Source organism: Odocoileus virginianus, chromosome 9 (genome assembly GCF_023699985.2).
Source record: "Odocoileus virginianus isolate 20LAN1187 ecotype Illinois chromosome 9, Ovbor_1.2, whole genome shotgun sequence".
NCBI lineage: Eukaryota > Metazoa > Chordata > Mammalia > Artiodactyla > Cervidae > Odocoileus > Odocoileus virginianus.
Genome location: NC_069682.1, coordinates 43,934,203 through 43,960,578, shown reverse-complemented (window position 1 = coordinate 43,960,578; position 26,376 = coordinate 43,934,203). Strand labels below are relative to the sequence as shown.

The 26,376-nt window shown below is 41.1% G+C and overlaps 1 protein-coding gene across 1 annotated transcript; it reads left to right on the top strand.

Moving 5' to 3' along the window:
- Positions 1–11,293: 11,293 nt before the first annotated feature.
- Positions 11,294–23,536, top strand: PROKR2 (prokineticin receptor 2). Its single transcript, XM_020883697.2, has 3 exons — positions 11,294–11,383; positions 13,569–14,169; positions 20,389–23,536. The coding sequence occupies exons 2-3, from the start codon at positions 13,712–13,714 to the stop codon at positions 21,083–21,085; spliced, it is 1,155 nt and encodes a 384-aa protein (XP_020739356.1). The 5' UTR covers positions 11,294–11,383; positions 13,569–13,711; the 3' UTR covers positions 21,086–23,536.
- The last annotated feature ends 2,840 nt before the right edge of the window (positions 23,537–26,376 follow it).

Here is a 26,376-nt window from a genome sequence, read left to right as displayed (position 1 = left end):
CAAAGTTATTCATTGAAGCATTTTAATTTCATATTATAACACTACATATAGCACTAAATAGCTAAAAATTGGGAATTAATCCAATTTGTAATTTGACAGACATAATTTGAAAATATTAAACCAAAATCCAGCAGTAGGGAGCTTTAAAAAACTGTGGTATGTCTGCACAGTAGACAACTGTATAATGCAAAAGGAGGAAAGAAGAAACTCTCCATATTTTGATGTGAAAACTTCTAAAAGGGGAATATATGAGAAATATTTGCAAAAAGAAAACAAATGAGAGGGAACAAGGGGAACACAATAGATGGGGACAAAGTAAGCATGCTATTTCTTGATGTAAAATTCTGTGTATGTTTTTTGAATCATGTGAGTTTATTATTGGTACAAAAATGTAATGATTACATGATATTTCATAAAAGACACTTTTACCATGCTCTAATCGAATTGTGGGAAATTCAGGTTGAGGTTGTTTCCAATTCCTTGTTATACTAAACAATGCTGCTATTAATATGAGTGAGTGAAAGTCATTGTCATGTCCCATTCTTTGCGACCCCATGGACTGGGGCCTACCAGGCTTCTCTGTCCATGGAATTCTCCAGGCAAGAATACTAGAGCTATTAACATATTTGTAGTGAAGTCTTCACTGCTATATTTAAAATGGATAACCAACAAGGACCTACTGTATAGCACATGGGATATAACTCTGCTCAATGTTATGTGGTAGCCTGGATGGGAGGGGCTTTGGGGGAGGATGAATACTTGTATATGAATGGTTGTGTCCCTTTGTTGTTGTTCACTTGACACTATCACAACATTGTTAATAGGCTATACCCTACTACAAAATTAAAGTTTAAAAAATCATATTTGTAGTGAAATCTTTATCTGCTTCACTCATTATTTCCATAGGACAAACTTACAAAAATATAATTTCTACATTAAACCATGTAAAAGTTTCCAGGTTTTTCATATACTTTGATAAATCAAGCTCCAGAAAATCTATACCCATTTTTTAAACTTTTCATTGGAGTATAGTCTCTTTACAATGTTGTATTAGTTTCTGCTATATAGCAATGTGAATCAGTTACACATATACATATATCTACTCTTTTTTCAATTTAATTCCCATTTAGCCCATATTTTATGGACTTTACTTTTTAGAGCAGTTTTAGGTTCACAGCAAAATTGAGAGGAAGATACAGAGATTTCTTCTATATTCTCTGCCCCCACATATATGTTCAGTTCAGTTCAGTCACTCAGTCATGCCCTACTCTTTGCAACCCCATGGACTGTAGCATGCTAGGCCTCCCTGTCCATCACCAACTCCCAAAGTTTACTCAAACTCATGTCCATTGAGTCAATGATGCCATCCAACCATTTCATCCTCTGTCGTCCCCTTCTCTTCCCACTTTCAATCTTTCACAGCATCAGGGTCTTTTCAAAAGTCAGTTCTCATCAGGTGGCTAAAGGATTGGAGTTTCAGCTTCAACATCAGTCCTTCCAATGAATATTCAGGACTGATTTCCTTTAGAATGGACTGGTTTGATCTCCTTGCAGTCCAAGGGGCTCTCCAGAGTCTTCTCCAACACCACAGTTCAAAAGCATCAATTCTTCAGTGCTCAGCTTTCTTTATAGTTCAACTCTCACATCCATACATGATTACTGGAAAAACCCTCTCCTATTATCAACATCTCTCACCCTCTCCTATTCTCAACATCTCTCACCAGAGTGATACATTTGTTGCAACTGATCAACCTACATTGACACAGCATTATCAACCAAAGTTCATAGTTTACATTAGTGTCCATTCATTATTATAGTGAACATTCTATGGGTTTGGACAAAAGTATAAAAACCTGTATCTCAGGCGGCTCAATGATAAAGAATCCACCTGCCAGTGCAGGAGATGCAGGTGACTCAGGTTAGATCCCTGGATTCAGGAAGATCCCCTGGTGTAGGAAATGCCAATCTGCTCCAATATTCTTGCCTGGAAAAATCCATGGATCAAGGAGCCTGTTGGGCTGAGTCCACAGGGATCACAAGGATTCGGACATGACTGAGCGTGCGCGCGCGTGCGCACGCACACACACACACACACACACACACACACACACACACACACAAAGTAGTTTCACTGCCCTAAAAATTCTCTGTGTTCCACTTTTTCATCCCTACCTCCTTGCTAACCTCTGGCAACCACTGATCTTTTTACTGACTCTGTAGTTTTGCCTTTTCCAGAATGTCATATAGTTGGAGTTATACTGTATGTAGATTGGATTGGCCTCTTTTACTCAATAATAAGCATTTAGGATTCTTCTAGGTCTTTTCATAGCTTGATTAGACAGCTCGTTTCTCTTTAGCACTGAATAATATGCCACTGTCTGGATGTACTTATTTATCCATTTACCTACTCAAGGATATCTTTGTTCCTTCCAAATTTGGGTGGTTATGAATAAAACTGCTGTAAACATCCATGTGAAGGTTTTTGTGTGGACATAAGTTTTAAGCTCCTTTGAGTAGATACCAAGGAGCATGATTACTGGATCTTAAGGTAAGTATATGTTTAGTTTCGAAGCAACCACAAAGTTGTTTCCAAAGTGGCTGTACCATCTTGCATTCCCACTAGAAATGGATGAGCGCTCCTGTTGCTCTACACCCTCACCAACATTTGGTGTTGTCAGTGTTCTGGGTCTTGGCCATTCTTACTAATGGTATCTCATAGTTGTTTTAATTTGCATTTCCCTGATGACATCTGATGTGGAGCATCTTTTCATTTGCTATTTGCCACCTGTATAATCTTTTTTGGTGAAAGTGAAAGTGTTAGTCTCTCAGTCCTATCTGACTCTTTGTGACCCCGTGGACTGTAGTCCTCAGGCTCTTCTGTCCATGGAATTCTCCAGCAAAGGTACTGGGGTGGGTTGCTATTCCCTTCTCCAGGGGATCTTCCCAACCCAGGGATTGAACCCAGGTCTCCTGCACTGCAGGCAGATTCTTTACCATCTGAGCCACCAGGGAAGCCCCTTCTTCAGCGAGGTATCTGTTAAGGTCTTTGGTTTACTTTTTAATTGGGCTATTTGTTTTTATATTTAAGAGTTTTAAGAATTCTTTGCATATTTTAGGAAATATTTATCAGATATATCTTTTGCAAATATTTTCTCCCCAAGCTAGTAGTTTATCTTTTCATTCTATTGACAGTGTCTTTTGCAGAGAAGTTTATAATTTTAATGAAATTTAGCTTATTAATTCTTTCTTTCAAAGATCATGCCTTTGGTATTGTATCTAAAAAGTCATCACCAAACTCAAGGTTATCTAAATTTTCTCTTATGCTGTCTACTAGGAATTTTATAAGTTTGCACTTTACATTTGGGTATGTGATCCATTTTTCTTGGGTTTGGGGTTTTTAATTTCTCTTTATTTTTATTGAAGTATAGTTGATATACAATATTACATAAGTTACAGATATAAAATACAGTGATTCACAATTTTAAATATTTTAAATATTTAAAACTTTTAAATATTATACTTCATTTGTAGTTATTATAAAATATTGGCTATATTTCCCATGTTGTACAATATATCCTTGATGCTTATTTTATATGTTATAGCTTGTACCTCTTAATCCTCTACACTTTTACTTCCCCTCTCCTCTTCCCTCTCCCCACTACTGGTAACCACTAGTTTGTTCTATATAAGGAGGGTATGTGATCCATTTTGAGTTAATTTTTGTGAAGCTGTAAAGCCTTAGATTCTTTTTTTTTTTTTTAATGTGGATGTCTAGTTGCTTCAACACCATCTGTTGGAATTTTCCTCCATAGTTCTGCTTTTTCTCCTTTGTCAAATATCAATTGGCTATATTTATGTGGATCTATTTCTGGGCTCTCTATTCCATTCCATCGATCTATTTGTCTGTTCTCTCACCAATACCACACTGTATTGATTGCTATAGCTTTATAGTAAGGCTTGAAATTGGCTGTGTCAGCACTCCAATTTGTTCTTTTCTTTCAGTATTGTGTTGGCTATTCTGAGTCTTTTGCCTCCCCATACAAACTTTAAAATCTGTTTTTCAATAGACACAAAGTACCTTGCTGTATTTTAACAGGGATTGTGTTAAATCTACAGATCAAGTTGGGAAAAACTGACGTCTTGACAATATTAAATCTTCCTATCTGTGAATATAGGATTTAGTTATGCTTTGATCTCTATCATTAGAGTTTTGTAGTTTTTCTCATATAAATCTTGTCCTATTTTGTTAGTGTTCTGTTTTGTGGGGAAGCTAATGTAAATGGTATTGCACTTTTTATTTCAAATTCCACTTGTTCCTTGTTAGCATTTGACTTTTGTATATTAACCTTCTATCTTGCAACCTTTCTGTATTCACTTGTTAGTTGGAGAAAGTTTTTTATTGATTATTTTAGACAATTCATATAGACAATCATGCCATCTGCAACACAGATTGTTTTATTTCTCTGTTTCTAATCTGTATTTCTTTTATTTCCTTTCCTTTATTATTGCATTAGTTAGGACTTTCAGTATGATATTGAAAGCAGTGGTGAAAGCAGATATGACATCCTTGCCTTGTTCCTCATCTTAGTGGGAAAGATTTTGGTTAGGTTTTCTGTAGGTATTCTTTATCAGGCTGAGGAAGTTCAACTCTGTTCTTAGTTTACTGAGGGTTTTTTTTTTTTTTCACCTGAATAAGTGTTGGATATTGTTAAATGCTTTTTCTGTATCTATTAATATGATCATGTGATCTTTCTTCGCTGGCCTATTGATGTAACAGATTACATTAATTGATTTTCAAATGTTGGACCAGCCTTTTATACCTGGGATAAATCCCACATTGTTGCAGTATATAATTCTTTTTTCTATTTTGTTGGATTCAACTTGATAGTATTTTGCTGAATAGTTTCACATCTATGTTTATGAGAGATATTGGTCTGTAGTTCCCTTACAATGTCATTGTCTGATTTGGGGATTAGGATAATACTGGCCTCATAGAATGAGTGAGGAGTTATTGCTTCTGCTTTTATCTTCTGAAAGAAATTGCAGGGAACTGGTATAATTTTTTCCTTAAATGTCTGTTAGAATTCACCAGTGAACTCATCTGAGCATGTTTTCTGTTTTGGAAGGTTATTAATTATTGATTCAATTTCTTTAATATATGTATACCTATTTAGATTATTTCTTCTTATGTGAGCTTTGGCAGGTTGTGTCTTTCAAAAAGTCAGTCATTTTTAATCTAGGTTATCTAATTTTGGGGCATAGAGTTGTTCAAAGTATTCCTTAATTATTCTTTTAATATATTGGCAGTAACATCCCCACTTTCACTTTTGGTGTTAGCAATTTGTGTCCTCTCTCTTTTTTTTTCTTAGCCTGACTAGAAGCCCATCAATTTTATTAATCTTTTCAAAAAACCAGTTTTTGGTCTCATTGATTTTTCTCTATTAATTTTCTATTTTCAATCTCTTTAATTTCTGTTCTGATTTCTCTTATTTATTTTCTTCTGCTTAGTTTGGATTAATTTGTTCTTGTTCTAGTTTCCTAAAGTAGAGGTTAAATGATTTATTTTAGATCTTTCCTCTTTTCTAATGTATACATTCTATGTTTCTCAATTTTCTTCAAACCTCTGTTTTTATTGTATCCTACAAATTTTTATGAGCTGCATTTTCATTTAGTTGAAATATTTTTAAATTTTCTCAAGATTTTTCCTTTGACTGATGTATTATTTAGAAGTGTATTACTTTATTTCCAAATATTTTGAGATTTTCCAACTATCTTTCTGATAATGATTTACAGTTTAATACTATTGTGATCTGAGAGTAGACATTACATGATTTCTCTTTCTTTTTAACTGCTTAATGTATACAAGTTCATCATCACTAGACCTGCCTTACAAGAAAAGCTAAAGAAATTTCTTCAAATTGAAACAAAAGGATGCTAATGACATGAAAACATATAAACATATAAAACTCGGATGTGACTAAGCAACTGAACTGAACAGTAAATATATACTCAAGTTCAGAATACTCTAATACTGTAATGAAAGTGAAAGCAAAAGTGTTAGTCACTCAGTCCTGTCTGACTCTTTGTGACCCCATGACTATAGCCCACCAGGCTCCTCTGTCCATGGGATTCTCCAGGCAAGAATACTGGAGTGAGTTGCCATTTCCTACTCCAGGGGATCTTCCTGACCCAGGGATTTAACCCACTTCTCCTGTACTGCAGGTAGATTCTTTACTGTCTGAGCCACCAGGGAAGTCAATACTGTAATGGTGGTGTATAAATCATTTTCATCTCTCAAGTAGAAAAATTTTTAAATAATATTAAAAGTAACTATAGCTACAATAGCATGTTAGTGAATGTGCAATATAAAAATGTATGAAGTATGACATCAGTAGCATAAAATGTGCAGGGAGAAGTAAAATTATAGCATTTTTATATGCAGTTTACGGTAAGCTATGATCAGCTTTTAAAAAAATGTTATATCTAGAAAACTTTATGTAAGACTCTATGAGGTTTTATGTAAAACTCACAGTAGCCATAAAGAAAAAAGCTATAGTAGTTATCCAAAAGTTAAAGGGAAAGAAATTAAAGCATATTACTACTAAAAAATAAATAAAAATCACAAATAAAGACAAGAAAGACAGGAAAAAATCAACTAAGGAACTAAAAAAAACTAAAAAACAATTAACAAAATGGCAATAGTATGTCCTTACTATTAGTAATAGTCCTTACTATTACATAGTAATGAAAAGTGAAAGTGAAATCGCTCAGTAGTGTCCGACTTATTGCGAGCCCATGGACTGTAGCCTACTAGGCTCCTCCCTCCATGGGATTCTCCAGGCAAGAATACTGGAGTGGGTTGCCATTTCCTTCTACAGGGGATCTTCCTGACTCAGGGATCGAGCCCAGGTCTCCTGCACTGAAGGCAGACGCTTTAACCTCTGAGCCACTAGGGAAGCCCATTATATAGTAATACATATTACTTATTTACTATTACTTACTATTAAATAGTAATAGTCCTTACTATTATTACCCATTAGTAATTACTTGGAGTCTGGCAGATTACAGTCCATGGGGTCACAAAGGGTGGGATGCGAGTGAATGACAAACACACTTTCTTGCTTAAATGTAAATGGACTAAATTCTCTAATCAAAAGACACAAAGTGGTTGAATGGGTTAAAGAAGAAAAGATCCAACAGTATGCTACCTATAAGATTCACATTAGCTTTAAAGATGCACACAGCTTGAAAATGAGTGATAGAAATGGAGTATCACATAAAATGAACTTTCAGTCAAAATTGGTCACCAGAGAAAAAGAAAGTTACTATATAGTGGTAAAGGGATCAGTTCATCAAGAGTATACAACAATTGTAAATACATATGCACCCAACACAGGAGTACATAAGTATTTTAAGCAAATATTAATAAGCTGAAGAGAGAGATAGATAGCAATACAATAGTAGTAGGAGACATCAATACTCCACATTTAACATTGAATGCATTATCCAGACAGAAAATTAATAAAAAGCACACCTGAATAACACTATAGACCAAATGGACCTAACGGACACATACAGAACATTCCATACAGCAGCAACAAAATACACAGTTTTCTCAAGCACACACAAAATATTCTCCAGGACATTGTATATTGGGTCACAAAGCAAGCTTAAATGATTTAAGGAGATTGAAATCACATTTAGTGTCTCTTCCAACTTCACTGGTATGAAACCAGAAATCAGCAACAGGAAAAAACTGCAAATTTTACAATTATGTGGAAATTAAACAACACACTCCTAAATAACCAACAAGTTGAAGAAGAAATCAAGAGAAAAATCTAAAATTCTTTGAGACAAGCAAAAATGAAGTCACAACTACCAAAACTTATGGGATATATCAAAAGCAGTGTTAACATGGAAGTTTATAACAATAAATTTGTACATTAAGAAAAAGAAAGATCTCAGATAAGCAACTTGAATTTATACCTCAAGGAATTAGAAAAAAAAAGTTAGAAGCTCAACATTAGCAGAAAGGAGAAAATAATAAAGATTATATGAGAAATAAATAAAATAAAGATTAGAAAGACAAATAAAATCAATAAAACTAAGATTTGACTTTTTGAAAAGATAAAAAACTGAGAAAACTTTAGTTAGTCTAAGCAAGGAAAAGAAGAGAGGACTCATAAAGGTGTAAATGGTAGAAGAGACATTACAACTGGTACCATGGAAATACAAAGAACCCTAAGGTTACTATAGCAATGAATTGGATAATCCATTAATAGAAGAAACTGATAAATTTATAGAAACATACATACAATCTACCAAGATTCAGTCATAAAGAAATAGACAAACTGAGCAGATCATAGTGACTAAGGAGATTGAAATAATAATCAAAAGCTTTCCACCAAAGAAAAGTTCAGGACAGGATGCTTTTGCTGGTGAATTCTACTACAAATTTAAAGAAGAATTGTTTTTAAATCCTAAAATTCATATGGAATTACAAAAGACCTGGAATAGCCAAATAAATCCTGAAAAAAGAAGAAAAAAGCTGGAGGCATGATACTTCTTGGTTTTGAATAATACTGCAAAGCCATAATAAACATGCAGAAGGAAATGGCAACCCACACCAGTATTCTTGCCTGGAGAATCCCATGGACAGAGGAGCCTGGTGCGCTGCAGTCCGAGGGGTCGCAAAGAGTCAGACACAATGAAGTGACTTAGCATAGCATAATAAACAAAATAGTATAGTACTAGCATAAAAGCAGACACACGGTCTAATGGAATAGAATGCAGAGCCCATAATTAAACCCATGTACATACACTTAACTCATATTTGACAAGGTAGCCAATAATACTCAATGGGGAAAAGATAGTCATTTCAATAAATGGTGTTGGGAAAACTGGATATTCACAAACAAGAGGATGAAATTGGATCCCTAGATACGTCACTCACAAAAATTAACTTGAAATATTTTAAAGACTTGAATGTAAGGCCTGAAATTGTCAAACTCCCAGAGGAAAACAGGGAAAATTTTCCATGACATTGGTCTTGGTGACCATTTTTAAAATATAACCTTAAAACCATGCTCAATAAAAACAAAATAAACAAGTGGGGTTATATCAAACTAAAAAGCTTCTGCATATCAACAGAAACAGTCAACAGAATGAAGAAACATCCTAATGGGATAGGAGAAAATATTTGCAAACCATCTTCCAAATAAGGGGTTATTATCCAAAATGTATAAGGAATTCATACAACTCAATAGCAATAATAATAAGCTGATTTTTTAATGGTCCGAGGGCTGATGAGGCATTTTTTTTCAAAGAAGACATACAAATGGACAACAAGTACATGAAAAGATGCTTCAATATCACTAATCATCAGGGAAATGAAAATCAAAACCACAGTAAGATATTACCTCAAACCTGTTAGGATGGCTATTATCAAAAAGACAAAAGATAGCAAGTTTTGGCAAGGTTATCGAGAAAAGAGAACCCTGTGCAGTGTTAGGTGGAATGTAAATTTCACCACACTATGAAAAAAGTTGTGAAAGTTCCTCAAAAAATTAAAAATAGAACTACCATATGATCCAGCAATCCCACTTCTGGGTATATATCAGAAGAATATAAAACCACTACCTTGAAGAGATATCTTCACCCCCCCCTGCATGTTCTTTGCAGTGTTATTCACAATAGCCTAGACATGGAAACAAGCTAAGTGTCCATGAATGTATAAACAGATGAGATACATATGATGGAATATTGTAGAATGGTGGTTGCCAGGGGCTGGAGAGGTAATGGGGAGCTGTTAGTTGAAGGGTACAAACTTGCAGTTATAATATCAATATAAGTTCTGGATATCTAATTACAGCATGGTGATTATAGTTAACAGTACTGTATTATATACTTGAAAGGTGATGAGTTGAAAGTTGACCACTTTAAACTGTCTCACCACCAAAAAAAAAACAAACAAAACAAATTATGTGAGGTGATGGATGTGTTAATTAACATTATTTTGGTAATCATTTCACAACGTATGCATGTATCAAACCATCACACTGTATACCTTAAACTTACACAATGTTATATATCAACTCTAATAAATTTGAAAAAATAAAGTAAAAAATATTAAAGAAAAGAAGGAGGGTAGGGTTAGTTCTATATAAGGTGAGAGGCAGAATCACATAATGTCACAACTCAAAAGTTTTCTTAATCATCCATTCAGGAATTTGAAATTGGCATCACATTGGACTATATCCATTATGAAATATGTTCTCTTTGGACAACACAGGGCTTTTGTTTTGTTTTAACTAACCCAAGAGACTATTTATAAAGTCCTGAAACCCCAGACTCCGTGAAAAGATGGGAAGACCTGACCTGTCCATATTCCAAACTGTCAGTAATCATTGGCTAGGATTTAACAGCAGGAAATACCTTCAATCCTTCAGTCTCCTGCCACAGCTTCCAGTTCTAATTCTGTAAAGCTAGAGCTTCCCTCTGATGGCTGCAGCTACCAGCCATCAGTTGCAGGTCCTGAGAGTTTAATCCCTTCGTTCATTGTGTAAGGAAACCAAAGACCAGAGAAACCATAGGAGTTGCCTAAAATCAGAACCTGTTGTAAACAAAGTGAGGAACTCAAGAGACTCCTTAAAGACAGGAGGGCCCCAACTGGGATGGTTTTGAATGACCAAGGTCTCTGGTAGTTGTGGGCATCGCAGTTTTTAGTGAGTTCTTCGGGTCGGTGCTTTGAGCAGGGCAAGCCTCCTAGAGTCTCCAGCTTCCTCCAGAGGAATCTCCTCCCCCACAACCCCAAAGCTCTATTCTGCACTCGACAGTGTCCCCAGCACACAGCTTCCAGAACGAACGATAGAATGCACCCTGGGCTCCTCCAGACGTAATCAGTGTATGCAGCAGGAGCGAATGCTGTTACTGGGCTCCAGGAAGACAGGATCCCTGTGGGGCGCCTCGCAGGGATACAGAGGGCCTTGTGGGTTCCCCAGACTTGCGCATATCTAAACGGCTACTGAAGTCCCATTCACACTGGGGTACGAGGGCTCGGAAATCCTCTCGAGGGACCGACCCCGCCAAGGCGACTAGAACTTCGTGCGTCCCGAATCCTGGGAGCACCAGGTGCGCGAGGCGAGAGGCCACCCTCCGCCTCCACGCTGAGACAGGCGGGGACCCTGGGGCGGAGCCCAGAGCGGAGCTGGCGCACCCAGCCGGGCCCCAGAAGCCAGGGAATGCTGCGCGGGCTGAACGCGGGCTGGAACCCGGGGACCACGACGCGCCTGGGAAGGGCGCTGGGTGAGAAGGAATAGGGACACCTCCTTCGAAGCGCAAGTCCGGCTTCCCGAGACCGCTGGTGGGGAGAGCTCGGAAGCGGGTAAGTGCAGAGCTTGGCGCAGTCGCGGGCTCCGGTGGCGGGTTGCGGGGCGTCGCTCTGGCTGAGGGCTCAGACGCCCGCTTCTTCCTCAGGGAGTTTCGGGCCGCTTTGCCTGCTGCCGCCTTGCGAATGCGCCCTGGCTGGCTCGCAGTAGAGGAGTGGGTGCCGGCAGATGACCAGGCAGGGGGCGGTAGGCTGGGGCTAGGCAGGGCAGCCGCGGACGGAGGGAGCCACTGGGTAGCTGGGCCGCGGGGCGAGCACCAAACCGCAGAGGAGGGCGTGGGCAGGGAGCGCCTTCGGGAAGGTGAGCAGGAAAGGGGAAGTGTCTCTGGGAAAACCCCCGCTCTGCATCTCCTCTCTCCACTCCCAGTTTTCTTCCCGCCTGGAGGCCTCACAGGCTTTGCTTCTCGAGCCTGAATTTCTGACTTGATTCCAGCCCCTGCCAGGGCAGCGCCTCCGGCGACTGTGGTTAAAGAGAGACAGTGGTTAATAAGGGAGACGAAGGACCAGGCTCCAGGAGTGTGTTGGTCAAGGGCAGGGAGAGCATCCCGAGGTAATGGGGAGTGGACCGGCTCCAGCCTGGGAGCCTTCCGTCTCCTCGCGGGTCCCGGGACCGGAACCAAAGAGCAGCCGAAAGTAGAATCCGAGAGAGCGCGAGTCCAGCTTCCCGGTCGCCGCCTTAGTAAAGCCTGCGGAGGGCTGGGTGAGACACAGAGGCGATCCAAAACGAAGCTATCTTTAGCTGCGGGTCTTGAACCTCCCCAGGTACACAGCAGGCTGCCGCGCCGCAGGTTGGAGTGTACTAGCCATCCTGCGACTGCTGTCCGTGCTGGGGGTCGGGCGTGGAGATGGTGGGCGGGGGGGAGCAGTTTCTGTCCTTCTTTCTCCCCATCTTCTCACAGGGCTGGACCAAACCAAACCTACTGTCCAGTTTGTTCCTCTTCTTGCCTCCAGCATCCCGTGGCTCCCACTCTTGGGAGTCCTTCCCAGTGTGCTAGGAGGTGGGGGAAGGTGGATGAGCGCGGGGAGCGGGGCGGAGGGGTGGCAGATGAGGGGTGGTATTCCGTGGGTGCTGGGTCTGGATTCTTTTCCTAGTGCCTCGGACATCTCGAACCCAACGGTACCGTACCTATCTTCCGAGGGCTCAGTACTTCAGAGACTTTATTTCCTCCCCTATGGGCATCTGGAGGCACCAAGAATGTAGAGAACTTAGGCCATAAGGGACATGTCAGCCCTCAAGCCCTCCTGGATCCTCACTGACACCCCCTCCCCCACTCCCACACCCCCACCCCCTTGGGGGGCTGTTTTCAGTTAAGCAATATCTTGGAGCTGCCACCACTTTCAGAGGACACAGACTCCTTAAGGAGATGTGGTGCCTCCCAGTCAAGGCTGGAAGGGGAAACTGGGGGCCTGGTGAGGGGGCAGATCAAAAGAATGGAGGCAGGGAAGGGAAGCAGACAGCAGGTTTTTTCAAAAATGGCCTCAGGAAACAGCAGGAGAGTTCCCTCCCACCCACAGGCTTCTCCACCTGCAGAATCTTGGTTGGGATCTTCATTCATTCCTTCAACAGCCCCTCCTCTGTGCCAGGCCCTGGGCTAAGCATCAGGATTTTGGTTTATAGGAAAACTGGAATTCAGAGAGCATATATCACTGGCCCAAGATGACTCAGCCTGTCCATGTGAAAGTGGTGATTTTCAAGTCTGTGAACTGGCCCAGAGAGGAAGCAGTCCCCGCTTTGGAGGAAAGACCCTACTGTATCCACATCTTCTGGCTTCATTGTCCCTGGTCACAGCTGGCATAACATTGTGACTCCCATAGAGTCCTGAGCCAGCTGCCTGAGCAGCTGGGGAAAACTTCTGGAAGACCCTTGTGGGGGCTTCCTGGGGGGCAGGGGAGGGTGACTGGGCAGTCAAACTGGTCTTGGCCCCTGGGCAAAAAGCAAAGATACACATTCTTCTTGGGTGTCTCTGGGGAGTCCAAACCAAGCCATGCCCAAATCCCTCCTGACAGCCAGTCAGTAGGGGGTTTCCCAATTTCCAGGTATCATGTGTCCTCCCCACTGTACCATGGGCAGTTCTGCCTGAGGGTAGACACTGGATCTGGTTTGCCTACACCTGGGGGGACTCTGAGAAGATGCTACCAGGTGTTCACCTGTATCTTATCAACTGGCTGTGTCTCCTTCCAGGATCGAGGATGGCATGTTGAATCCCCAAGGATGTGGGCAGGGTGCTAGAATCTCTGACCTCATGAGAGCAGAAGGTCTGGACCCTAGCTCAGAGTCTGCAGACCCTGGAGTCTCCCACACACCGCTCACTGGCAAGCTTCACCATGGCAGCCCAGAATGGAAATGCTAGTTTTCCAACCAACTTCAGTATACCCCAAGAACATGCCTCCTCCCTCCCCTTCAACTTCAGTTATGGTGATTATGACCTCCCTCTGGATGAGGATGAGGATATGACCAAGACTCAGACCTTCTTTGCAGCCAAGATTGTTATTGGGGTGGCACTTGTGGGTATCATGCTGACTTGTGGTATTGGCAACTTTGTCTTTATCACTGCCCTCACCCGCTATAAAAAGCTGCGCAACCTCACCAACCTGCTTATTGCTAACCTGGCCATCTCCGACTTCCTGGTAGCCATCATCTGCTGCCCCTTTGAGATGGACTACTATGTGGTGCATCAGCTCTCCTGGGAGCATGGCCATGTGCTATGTGCCTCTATCAACTACCTGCGTACCGTCTCACTCTACGTCTCCACCAACGCCCTGCTGGCCATTGCTATTGACAGGTGAGGATGTCAGGCACGGGAAACATGACGGAGGTGGCCCAGGTCTCCTCTTTTCTCACTTCAGCTCTAACAGCTGGCTTTACTCCAGATTCAAATGTTTGCCGATCTATCGAGGCAAAAGAGGGTTGGTTTCTTCAGTTGTGGCTCATATTCTCCCAAATGTAGGCAAGAGTGAGTCTCCTGAACCCCTAGCTCTAGGCCATGCCGCCACATACCACATCTGCTTCAGATACAGTCATGTCATATAACCATGAGCCTCTCCAACACACAAGCAAAAGCATCAGGTTTAAGCAAGTTACTACTTAGCTACATTATAGACAAGGCAGCTTCCAGCCAAGGCAGCATGTGCAAAGTTTTTCTTGTAACCACAACCCAAATCAAGATATAGAACATCTTCATCCCCTAGAAAGCTTCCTTGTGCTCCTTACCAGTCAGTCAATCCTCCCACCCCAGGCAACCATCAATCTGATTTCTAGTGTCATAGTTTCATTTTATCCACTTTTTAACTTCACAAAAATGGAATAATACAGTAGGCACTCTGGTTTCTGGTGACTTTGATGCAAAGCTGATTTTACAGTGGGTTTATTGCCTGGTTTGCTTGTAAAAAAGAGAGAAGGACATTTTTGCCTTTCTTTTTTGCATACATCCCTCTGCTTATTTGCATATATTTGCATGATATGTTCTGGAAGTCCTTGATCTGTTGTAAATTTATAAAGAAAAATTTATAATTACAGCTTCAGACAAATTTGACACATGTTTTATTTATGTAAACAGTAGTAGGCCAGCACTGAACCACCAGTGGCTCTTTTTAAGAAGTCAATTTGTGTCACATCTTTTTGGTTCATCATTGTGAGTTATGCTGAAACTCATTTTCATGATGCATTTTTTTTTATTTTGATGATGTATTTTTAATCATCTCTTTCCTTTTTATCACCTTTCAACTTGTTTTTCCCAGTTCTTAGAGCTATTTAGGTCCATTGTCCTTTTTAATCAACCTATTGATTTTTTCACTTATGATAATATAATACACATGCAGATATAAGAGGCATCTTCCTTTTTATAACTTAATTCCTGTAGGAAAAAAACAATTTTGTTATCACAGCTGTGAGGCTCTCAAGCCCTGAACCCAGTGTTTATGAAACTTACCTATCAACCAACTACACAAAATACCCCAGGGGAAATATATTTGATACAATGATACAAAGTCAGATTCTTGGGGCCCTACTGAATGGGAATCCCCTGGCTAGAGCCTAAGCATCTGCATTTTTACCCAATTCCCTGAGTGACTCTGTTGTCTGCTCAAGTGGGAGTTACCACTGTCCTCATCCCCTTTGTTCCGTTGAAATCTTTGTCTTTATAATGTAGTTGTGGGGCTTTTCTTTCTTTTTTTTAATATTGGAGATTCTCAGGAAGTAACCATCCTGTTACAATACAGGAGTGGTTCCTTTTCCACCCCAAACTAGCTCTGCCTCAGTCAGCTTCCAGCTCTGTCAGCAGTTCCACCATCTCCCAATCATACAAGCAGGTAATACTACCATCATCCTTTGCTTTTCTCCCCATTCTACCCCCACCCACACACCCCCTTTGGCAGATGCAGCCCTACACCAGGTCCTGGCACTAGTCCCTCCAGCCTCATCTCTTGGCAAGTCATGGCTGGACCATCACTATGCTTCTCTAACTTGTCTCTTCCCCTACAGGAGATCCTGACTGCCCCCTGAAATCCATACTCATCCACAATAAGCATCAGAATATCACCATTGAAGAGTCTTTCTAATATATTTCGTTTCTTACAAAACCTCCAAAAGTTTCAATGCCTATAGAACACTTGCCAAATCCTGAGCCTAGCACCTTGTATGTAGTCTTTATAGTCTGATGCCAATCTGTCTTTCAGTCTCATGTATGGGGACACAGTCTTTTCCAAAGGACACTGTATTTTGAGCACAATAACCACACCTTCTATCTTTATGTTTCCTTTGTGCTTAGCAAAGAGCCTCAAACCTGTGCCTTAGTTTGGTTTACTCCCAAAATAGACCCTGAGACAAGGATTCATGTGCAGGTAGCACCCAGGAAGCACCTACAGGGAGATGGGAAATGTGGCAAGGGAAGGCAGCCAATAAAACTGTGTCACTGAACAAATTTCCACTGTGGGAAACTGATGCTTATTCTTGCCACAGAACTCTTGGAGCTGGTGTAGATCACACCTCAGAGTTCTCCCAGGAGTGGGAGGTGGGTGAAGGAACGGAGCTATTTATATACCAAACCTCATAAGTCATTTGTGAGGGCCTCTGGAAATTCTGTTCAGGTTACCAAGAGTACTCTGGAAGCCAGAGAAGACCTTCTGACAAAGAAATGCCGGTGTTAGCTGGTGGGAGTGGACAGGTATGCACTGAAGTCATAAAAGCCGAGGGATATAGGGGGGCATCAAAAGTATCTGCTTCAACCTGGTAGATCCACAGGTTGCTGAATCCTACTGTATTTTTATGCCCAGCCTATGTGTGTGGAAACATAAAGTAGTAGAAGACACAGTCTTTGACCTCTGGGAGCTTTACTTCCACACAAAAACTAGGATAATCTATTGATAAGTTAAGAGTAACTCAGAGGAAGACACGATGATTATGTTGGTGATGCAGTCTGGGAACACTTCATGAGGAAGTTGTGGTAATTTGAGTGTGCTATTCTGACCACCTCCTATACTCCACTGATCAAGGCAAGACTCTATAGCTCCAATAGTAGTAGATGACTGAACACACAACCCTTGAAGCTAGAACAGTGAGGCTGACCGCAGTTGGTTGGTCTCGTATACTCCCAGCCCGAGGGAGGAGATGGCTGCACCCCAGGCAGGGCCATGTGTGCCATGTGGGAGTTGCACTCAGGAATAGAATGAACCAGCAGGGGCTGTGGACAGCAGGCTTTACAGTGACAAGAGGCTGAGGTGACCTTAGCTCCCATGGGAGGATGTGATTGGCTTGTCTGAATGATTTTGCCAACTGGCAGGGAAGTGAAACCTGTTGTGGGTTGGGGGTTCACTTATTCCCACTGATAGAGAAACTAGCAGGACAGGAGCCTTTCCCACCAGGAGGAGGGATACATCTGGTGAAAACAGAGGAACTCACCACTAAACTTTTTATAGATATCAAAGCACATATGGAATTTCAACTCTTAAAATTCATGACTCTAACAAATAGCATCCCTCTTTCTTACTCAGTTTCAAACCAACTGAAAAATAAGGCAAAATAATAAGAAAGATAGATGATGGCCAAACTCTTATTTTTGTTGAGGTGACATTAATATTAAATAATTGGCTTGTATCTGTAGGCATGGGGACTACATCATACTCAACAAACCCTGACACCAACAGCAGGAGAAGAGCAATGTTCATGTGCAGAGGGCCTAGAAGAGATGCTATTTGAAGTCACAGAGACCCCAGAAGGAGAGTGTTGATCTCAAGAAATAGCCAAGCAGATAGATGGCAACAAAGACTTTACAGATGTCCCTCTTGCCAATGAAAGGGTCATAGGAAAAGATGAGTTTAAACAAAGTATTATAGCTTCCAGCATGCTTTATGTACATTTACCTTCTCAAATGGAACCTTTCAAAAAGGTTATTTGTAGTTATTTTTGTCTACCTTTCACAGATGAAGAAACTAAGCCCCAGGGGCATAAGTGATTTATCTGAGGATTTAGGTACAGAGCTAAAATTCAGGGCTTCTGAATAATGCCTAGGCAGTGTTCTTTATTTTATTTAGTTGATGACAATAAATCATAAAATAAAGCTCTAAATTTTGGAGCATCCTATAGGATAAGGAAGAAGTTACTGAGTGAAAAGGAATTAGAATTTAAGAGTTGACAGCAGAGTAAGCAGGGCTGTAGAAATTCTCTTTAGCATTGGTTACTAAGATACTTTTCATGCTGGAATCAGATTGGGAGAGTTATTAAGTCCTGAACTAGTTCTGCATTATGTAAGGACTTTGAACTCACTATGGGAGGCAGAATAATGACCCCCAAGATATCCACATCTTAATCCCCAGAACATGTTATGCCTAAGAGGAATTAAGGTTGCTAATTAGCTGATCATAAAATAAGGACATTATACTGGATTATCTGGGTGGGCTCAGTGTAATCACAACAGTCCTTAAATGGGCAAGAGGGAGGCAGAAAAGTCAGTGTCAGGGTGATGTGTTGTGGGAACGGCTTGACTGATCATTGATGGCTTTGAACATATAAGGGGGCCATAAGCCAAGTAATGCAGGCAGCCCTAAAGGAAAAACAATGAGATTTTTCCCTAAGAGCCTCCAGAAAGGAACACAGGCCTACCAACACCTTGATGTTAGCCCAGTAAGATACATGTCAGACTTAAGACTTCAAAACTATAAGATAATAAATTTGTTTAAGCCACTGAGTTTGTAGTAATTTGTTGTAGCAGCAATAGGGAACTGATACACTTGGCATCACAGAGAGACAATGATTGTGAGATGTCCCTGCCCCAGTGAAGAATGAGCTAACCCACTTGTCCCAATCTCCAGCCCTGTGAGCCTTCTACTATCCAGGCAATTCATGCAGGTTAACTTGGAAAAACTGGGACCCATGGATGAAGAAATCTAGCACGCACTGCTCATTAATTTATATAGCTAGGGTGCAGCCAGTGGTTGGGATGAGATCCAGTTTTATCTCAGGTCTTCAGAAAGCTGCAACCTGGGGTGAACCAGGCTGCCATGAGATCTCCTAATCGAAGTCTAAGGTCAGAGCTGCCGGTGGGCAAGGGGAAGGCAAAAACAGGTAAAACAACCTCATGACAGATTATTGCCAGGGACAGACAAAAATAGAACTCCAGAAGGCCTTCTTGGTCAAGTCAGAAACTTGGAAAGGTGACCAAAGGGTCTAGTTACCAAAAAGTGTAAAGTGAAAGTGAAGTTACTCAGTGTCCAACTCTCTGTGACCCAGGGACTGTAGCCTACCAGGCTCCTCCATCCATGGGATTTTCCAGGCAAGAATACTGGAGTGGGTTGCCATTTCCTTCTCCAGACACTCTTCCTGATCCAGGGATCCAACCTGGGTCTCCCGCATTATAGGCAGACGCTTTACCATCTGAGCCACCAGGGAAGGCTAGATAGAAATCTATGGGTGTCTTCCTGCTGTTGGTCAGAACCTGACTCAAGCTCCAGGTATGAGGTATATGTTCATCTCCAAGACTGAATTGCTTCTTCCCAACCCCTCATGCCTCTTTTCTTCCTCTATCTTCCTCCACCACCTCTTCCTCTTGACCCATAAAATGCACAAGAATGATTCCAAGGCACTAAATTATCTAAATAGGTGTTATTAGGTTTCTCTAGAAAGGAGGTGTTCAACCTACACAACTGGGCTCATTTCCCACTAAGGGCTCCAACCTCTTTCCCAGGCAGTGTTGCTGATTGGAATGAGGATAAAAGCCTTATGCTATATGCTGCTTGATGATGTCAAGGCAACTTTACATACCTTCTAATCTGAGCTTGAGACAGCCCATGGAGGTGGGAGTAAATTGTATCAGGAGCCTACATTCCATTCCCTGCACCAACTGAGCTTGGGCAAGTCATTTACATCTCACTAGATTGCTCAGATTCCACCCTAAACCACCCCTACCCTCCAGCTCTGTAATGCAGAATGACACCTGAGGGTGTCAGCAGAAAGAAAGTCCTAGTCCACAGACCTTTTGCCTCTACACCAGGAGATATGTGAATTGAAAAGTTTTGAAAGAATTATATTCTTAGGCAGAATGGCAAGCTGAAAAGTCAGTTGGTATCAATAGGATTTATAATCATGATAGACTGCATGTATTTACTGAATATCTAGTACATGCCAAGCATTTCACAAACATTGTAACATTTAATATTCACAGCAGCCCTGCAAGGTAGGTGTCATTTTATCCCATGTTGCATTTGAGGAAAGGAATCTCAGAGAGACTGATTCACTCTAGACCCCCAAAGCCAATCAGGTTAAAAGCCAGGATTTATTCTCTGTTTGACCCAAATCCTGTGCTATTCCCACTAAACCTCTCCTCTCTTCCAAATGCCAAATGATGTTGCTAAAATAAAATGAAGTATGTTGACACTGGAAAATAGGTACGTGGGGAGTCATTGTGCCATTTTGTCTGCTACTGTGGGTGTTTGGGTTAGCTAAAACTAATAATAATTACAAGCATATATCAGCATACATCATTGCTACTGATGCTTCCCTCCCCCACCAGATATCTCGCTATCGTTCACCCCTTGAAACCACGAATGAATTATCAAACAGCCTCCTTCCTGATCGCTTTGGTCTGGATGGTATCCATTCTCATCTCCATCCCATCAGCCTACTTCACAAAGGAAACCGTCCTCTTCATTGTCAAAAACCAGAAAAAGATCTTCTGCGGCCAGGTCTGGCCAGTGGACCAGCAGCTCTACTATAAATCCTACTTCCTCTTTGTCTTTGGCATCGAATTCCTGGGCCCCGTGGTCACCATGACCCTGTGCTATGCCAGGATCTCCCAGGAGCTCTGGTTCAAAGCAGTCCCGGGTGTCCAGACTGAACAGATCCGGAAGCGGCTGCGCTGCCGCCGGAAGACGGTACTGGTACTCATGTGTATCCTCACGGCCTATGTTCTGTGCTGGGCGCCCTTCTATGGCTTCACAATCGTGCGCGACTTCTTCCCCACTGTGTTCGTGAAGGAAAAGCATTACCTCACAGCCTTTTACGTTGTGGAGTGCATCGCCATGAGCAACAGCATGATCAACACCGTGTGCTTCGTGACAGTGAAGAACACCACCATGAAGTACTTCAAGAAAATGCTGCTGCTCCACCGGCGGCCCTCCCACCATGGGAGTAAGTCCAGTGCTGACCTCGACCTCAAAACCAGTCGCCTGCCGGCCACGGAGGAGGTGGATTGTATCAGGCTGAAGTGACCCACTGGTATTTCACAATTGAAAATCCAAAAGCCAGTACTTGGAGCACAGTTTATCAATAACCAAGTTCACAGGCTGCATGGGGAAAGGGCAACTGTTTTCACACTTCGCTGCTCTCAAGGATCTGGATGCTTCTGCAGTCATAAAATGCAGTGCGGCTTGACACAAACCACAGCAGCTAACATTTACTGATACCTGCTCAACGTACTGTACACAAGGACACCAGCGAGATTAAAGAGCAACAGGAGCCGACACTGACTGATTACCTACTATGTGTAAAAATATTTAAATAGCAAAATGAATTGGCAGAAGTCATTGGAGTCATTGAGTTATATCTAGATATTTAGGTGTCAGAGGCCGCAGTTGGTCTTCTAGATTCATACTTCATCTTACCTCATTCTGTATCCAGTCAGTGCAGGAGAGTCAAAAGCCAACAGAATATAGAACAATGGAGATAAAAGCATGAGTTACAGTGTGGGGTTTACAGCCTCATGGGGAGACAGTTCACGCCATCCCAATGAGCTTTTTCACTCAGATCTTATGATTTCCTTAGAACATTCTCTTGGACTCTGGTTGCCAGAAAAGAATTTTTCTCATAATCAGGTCATTATTTATCTATAATGGTGTCATTTCAAAGAAAAGAACCAAAAAATTTCTTTTCCTCTGATCCTTGAAAGTTCATCATTCTTTTGGGTGAAGACAGACAATCCTGAAATGAGGAACACATCCAGTTCCTGACACCTTAAAGTAAGTGATGTCAGAAACTCCAGTATCAAGGACAAAGGGGTGCAGTTTGCCACTGGCAACAAATGTGATCTGTGTGGCCATTTTGCTAAGGCCTGAGCCATTTTTCTAGAACACACTGTCTTTTTCAAAGATGAGCTCTACTTGGAATTCAAAGGCCTGGGTTCAAGTTCTAAATCACGTGACCTAGGTGTTTATTCTCTCTGCATCTCAGTTTTGTTCAATAAAACAAGACTACCTTACAAGACTGTTGGGAGAGACCACTGAAGTCATAGTTTATGAAAGTGATTTTCAGCTATACAAGTGACGAGAATGGATAACTGACATTGGGCAGTTTGTTTGGACCCCATCCACTGTGGCTTATTATGAAGAAACACTCCCACTTTTTCGTCCTTATTCTATGAACCAGTGAGCCCTGAACTCTTTGCAGATCTCTGAACTCTACATCAGGAGAAAAAAAAGTATCCTTGTCCTGGGTTATAATCAGGAAGATTCGACCTCAGAATCTCGGTAACCCCCTCCCCTGACTTTCAGTATCCCTGTGATCATAGAAGTGTTTTGACAATCTTCCCTGAACGTTGCCAAACAACATGCCCCAGAGTTGCCTAAATCTGTTTGTATTATCACATATCTGTGGTAATTGTATATATTTATCCTCATTTCTTCTGGATTCATTTTGAAGCAGAGACTATACAAATGGGAACTGATTTGGGATTGACTCAAATGACCCACATTTGGACAGTTCCCGCTTTCTGTAGTTAAAGTGTTATTTAATTGTTTGCTTATGTGTGTATGTGTGTTTAATTAGTCATTGGTGTTTTATCCAACAGTGATGTTTCAACCAACATTTTCCTCTATCACCACACAGCAGACTCACTTTCAGCCCAATTATTGTACCCTCCGAAAATGTAAACTCACTTTAACATTAGGCTAGCCAAACTGTTTATAAATTCTGGTTTTAAAAAACTACATGATTTATTCTAAAGCCAAGCAAGTAAATATTTGGGGTTATCTGCATTTTCACAAATGTAATAACTGCATTTTTATTTATTATTCCTATCCTGACTCTTCTCCTAATAATATGATTCTTTAACAATAGACTGTTAACAATTGTGTCTGTGAAGAGAATTCAGCCCCCTTTTTCCTTTTTATATTAAAACATACTAAACTTTCTTTGTTTCAATTTAATGGAAACAACTTTTGTAAATATCAGTGTGATTTGTGAGTTTCCAGTGAATGAAAGTGTTACATTGTTATCATATGAAATAATTAACATATGGAATCTTAACCACACTATTAAAGCATTTTCCCTGCTAATCTTCTACGTGTTAGTATATTTAGATATCAGTGAAGTAATAGCCATTTAAACAGTTAAACCTTGAAACAGAGAAGGAAGTTCTTAAAAGCATTTTTAGAACAATAGTAGCTCACACCAGCAACCTGTCTCATCTTGGTCACATCTCTCAAGCTGGCAGCCCACGAGAGTACTCATGCATGCAAATCAGTCAGAGAACCACTACTCCATGTTCACATTCACATTCACATTCACGCTCCCCCTTTATTTCATTCTTTAAAAATAAAAAAATTTAAAAAAAAACATTCATTTTAAAATCATCTTGTTTGTTTAATGAATAATGCTGTTTACATGGAGACTGTTCATTGATCTAACTGGAGTTAAGGTAATAAATGAATAGCACTTGTGTTTACCCTTTTCTTCTCGAGACTAATTAATGCTAAGCTTAAGATATTTTAATGTGCTGAGATATAGAAATATTTATATATAATTTTATATTTGGGGCTATTGAAAATTTAATCTCGTGTAGCAAGACAGATCCATTTCCTTGGCCAGAGTAAAAGAAGGATGGCTTTGTGATGAAGCTATTAGAGATTTTTCTTTTAGCATCCAACATCAATAATAAGTTGATTCTCAAATTTAAGAAATTAAAAAATAGCTTCAGGCCTTTCAGGGGTAAAAACCAATTCCAGACTTATGAAGGAAAAAGTTACACATCGGAAGTGATTATAAAACTTAAAGTGAGTTCTATCTCTAGGGGGAAGTGTCGGCTTTGAATCATATCTCCTCAGTCTAACCATTATCTCTCCCTTGAACTCAAGATCACACACACCCACACACACACACCCCCCTCAACAGGACGTCAAAGCAGGAAAAGGCCTTTGGGGGCATGTAATTCAACTCACTAGTGTCTTAGATGAGAAGATATGAATTCCAAAGGAGGAAGTGATTTGCTTAAGGATGCACAGCTAACACTTGCTGGAGCCAAAATAGTGCCCCAAGGTCTCAGTCTGGTCCAGTAACTGCCCTTCTGAATCCAAAGGAGAGGACTTCCTCTAAGAATGTTTAGAGGGCCATTTAAAATGGTTCCTGACCTCCTGAGAGAATCTTAAACTGCACAAAAGATACCTTCCTTTCCTCTGCCAAGCAGAGTGCATCCCATCCAACAGATTTCATCATCTAGACTCCAGGGTTCCAGAGAAACTGGAATTACCCCAGGACGACTTTAGTGCTCCTGCCTTTCATTTCTCCTAGTGGGAGAAGTGCCCTCTTTGGGAGATGTCTGAGCACATTTAGCTTGAATGTACATGGAGCTATTTGGATGTGGTGCTGGAGCCATGTGGGAAAGCAGATGATGATGAGAAGAGGCCTTGGCCACAGGAAAAGTAGGTGGTGGGGAAAAGGGCTTTCTCGGATTGGAAGACAAAGCAGTCCAGGGCCAGAGTGTGTAATCATCACACAAGTGGTGAGCAGTGGTCATTCTTTATGCCTCCCAGGAACCAAATGCCTCTGGTCACCAGCTCAGCCTCTCTCCTGAGGTACACCTCCCAGGCCACACATCACCTCCTAGAGTCGCTTGAACCAATTACTCCTTTACAGATGCTCAAAGAGCTCCAAATACAGGACAATTTTTCTAAGCGATAAAGAGGTGTGGGGGTAAAATGTGTTCGGCACTTGCTTCAGCTATAACAAATTGGCAGGAGGTGAGAGATTCATTGGAACTTGAAAAGAATAATCGTCAGATAGAGGAAAGTAGGCAGGGGGGTTGCCTCCAGGAAGTGAGGAAGTCAGTTTTGAAACAGAAGGTCATATAGACACAAGGTCCTTCCAGTCCTTTGTTGATTCCTTGTACTGAATTTCCACATGTAAGTCACAGTCTGAGATGAAAGAGGTCATCTCCAGGATCTCATGTAATGCTGTTTGTAGGTTTCCAGCTCTGGATCCAGGCAAGTTCCTGATACAATTCTTTGACTGACTTCTGCAGCAGGAATGGTCCACTGTGTGCAGAAGATCTTCCACCCACTCACTTATTTAGTCTCTGTGCTGACTGCTGTGTAGGAACAAAGGTGTGGGTGCAAGTCTACATCTGAGAGTGACTCTCAAAATGATACATGATTAATTCTATGTTGAAGCAGAGACACTGTAAGCACAAAAATGGAGAGGATTTAGAAGACAGATTCCTTCCAACCATGGGAATCAGAAAAGGTTTGGAGTATAGACGTTGTTAGGCAGAGTTCTGGAAGATGGAGAATGGTGGGGAGAGGGTATTCTAGACAAAGAGAATAGAAAGAGCAAAGACATAAAAGAGAGGAAATGAGATAGAATATAAGTGGAACAACAAATAGTTTGATTTGACAGACATACAGAATATAGATGTTTAGGGGAGAACAAACACTGGCAGCAGGATAAAGAGCAGGATGAAAAAAGAGGTGTACTGAAAGAGACTTGGATTCACAATAAGAATTATATTCAAATAGTAATGCTTATTTAATAACTTTCACTTTACTTCTTACCTTTTTACTTGTAAAATGGGAATGATCATAGTACTTGCAACATAAGATTATATGTGGATTAAATATATATCTTAAATAACACCTCAGTTCAGTTCAGTTCAGTCACTCAGTGGTCTCCATCTCTTTGTGACACCATGAACTCCAGCATGCCAGGCTTCCCTGTCCATTACGATCCTGGAGCTTGCTCAAACTCATGTGCATTGAGTCGGTGATACCATCCAACCATCTCATCCTCTGTCATCCCCTTCTCCTCCTGCCCTCAATCTTTCCCAGCATCGGGGTCTTTTAAAATGAGTCAGTTCTTCTCATCAGGTGGCCAAAGTACTGAAGCTTCAGCTTCAGCATCAGTCCCTCCAATGAATATTCAGGACTGATTTCCTTTAGGATTGACTGGCTGGATCCCCTTGCAGGCCAAGGTACTCTCAGGAGTCTTCTCCAACACCACAGTTCAAAAGCATCAATTCTTCACTGCTCAGCTTTCTTTATAGTCCAACTCTCACACCCATACATGACTACTGGAAAAACCATAGCTTTGATTAGACAGACCTTTGTCGGCAAAGTAATGTCACTGCTTTTAAATACACTGTCTAGGTTTGTCATAGCTTTTCTTCCAAAGAGCAAGAATCTTTTAATTTCATGGCTGCAGTCACCATCTGCCATGATTTTTGAGCCCAAGAAAATAAAGTCTCTCAACTGTTTCCATTCTTTCTCCATCTATTTTCCATGAAGTGATGGGACCG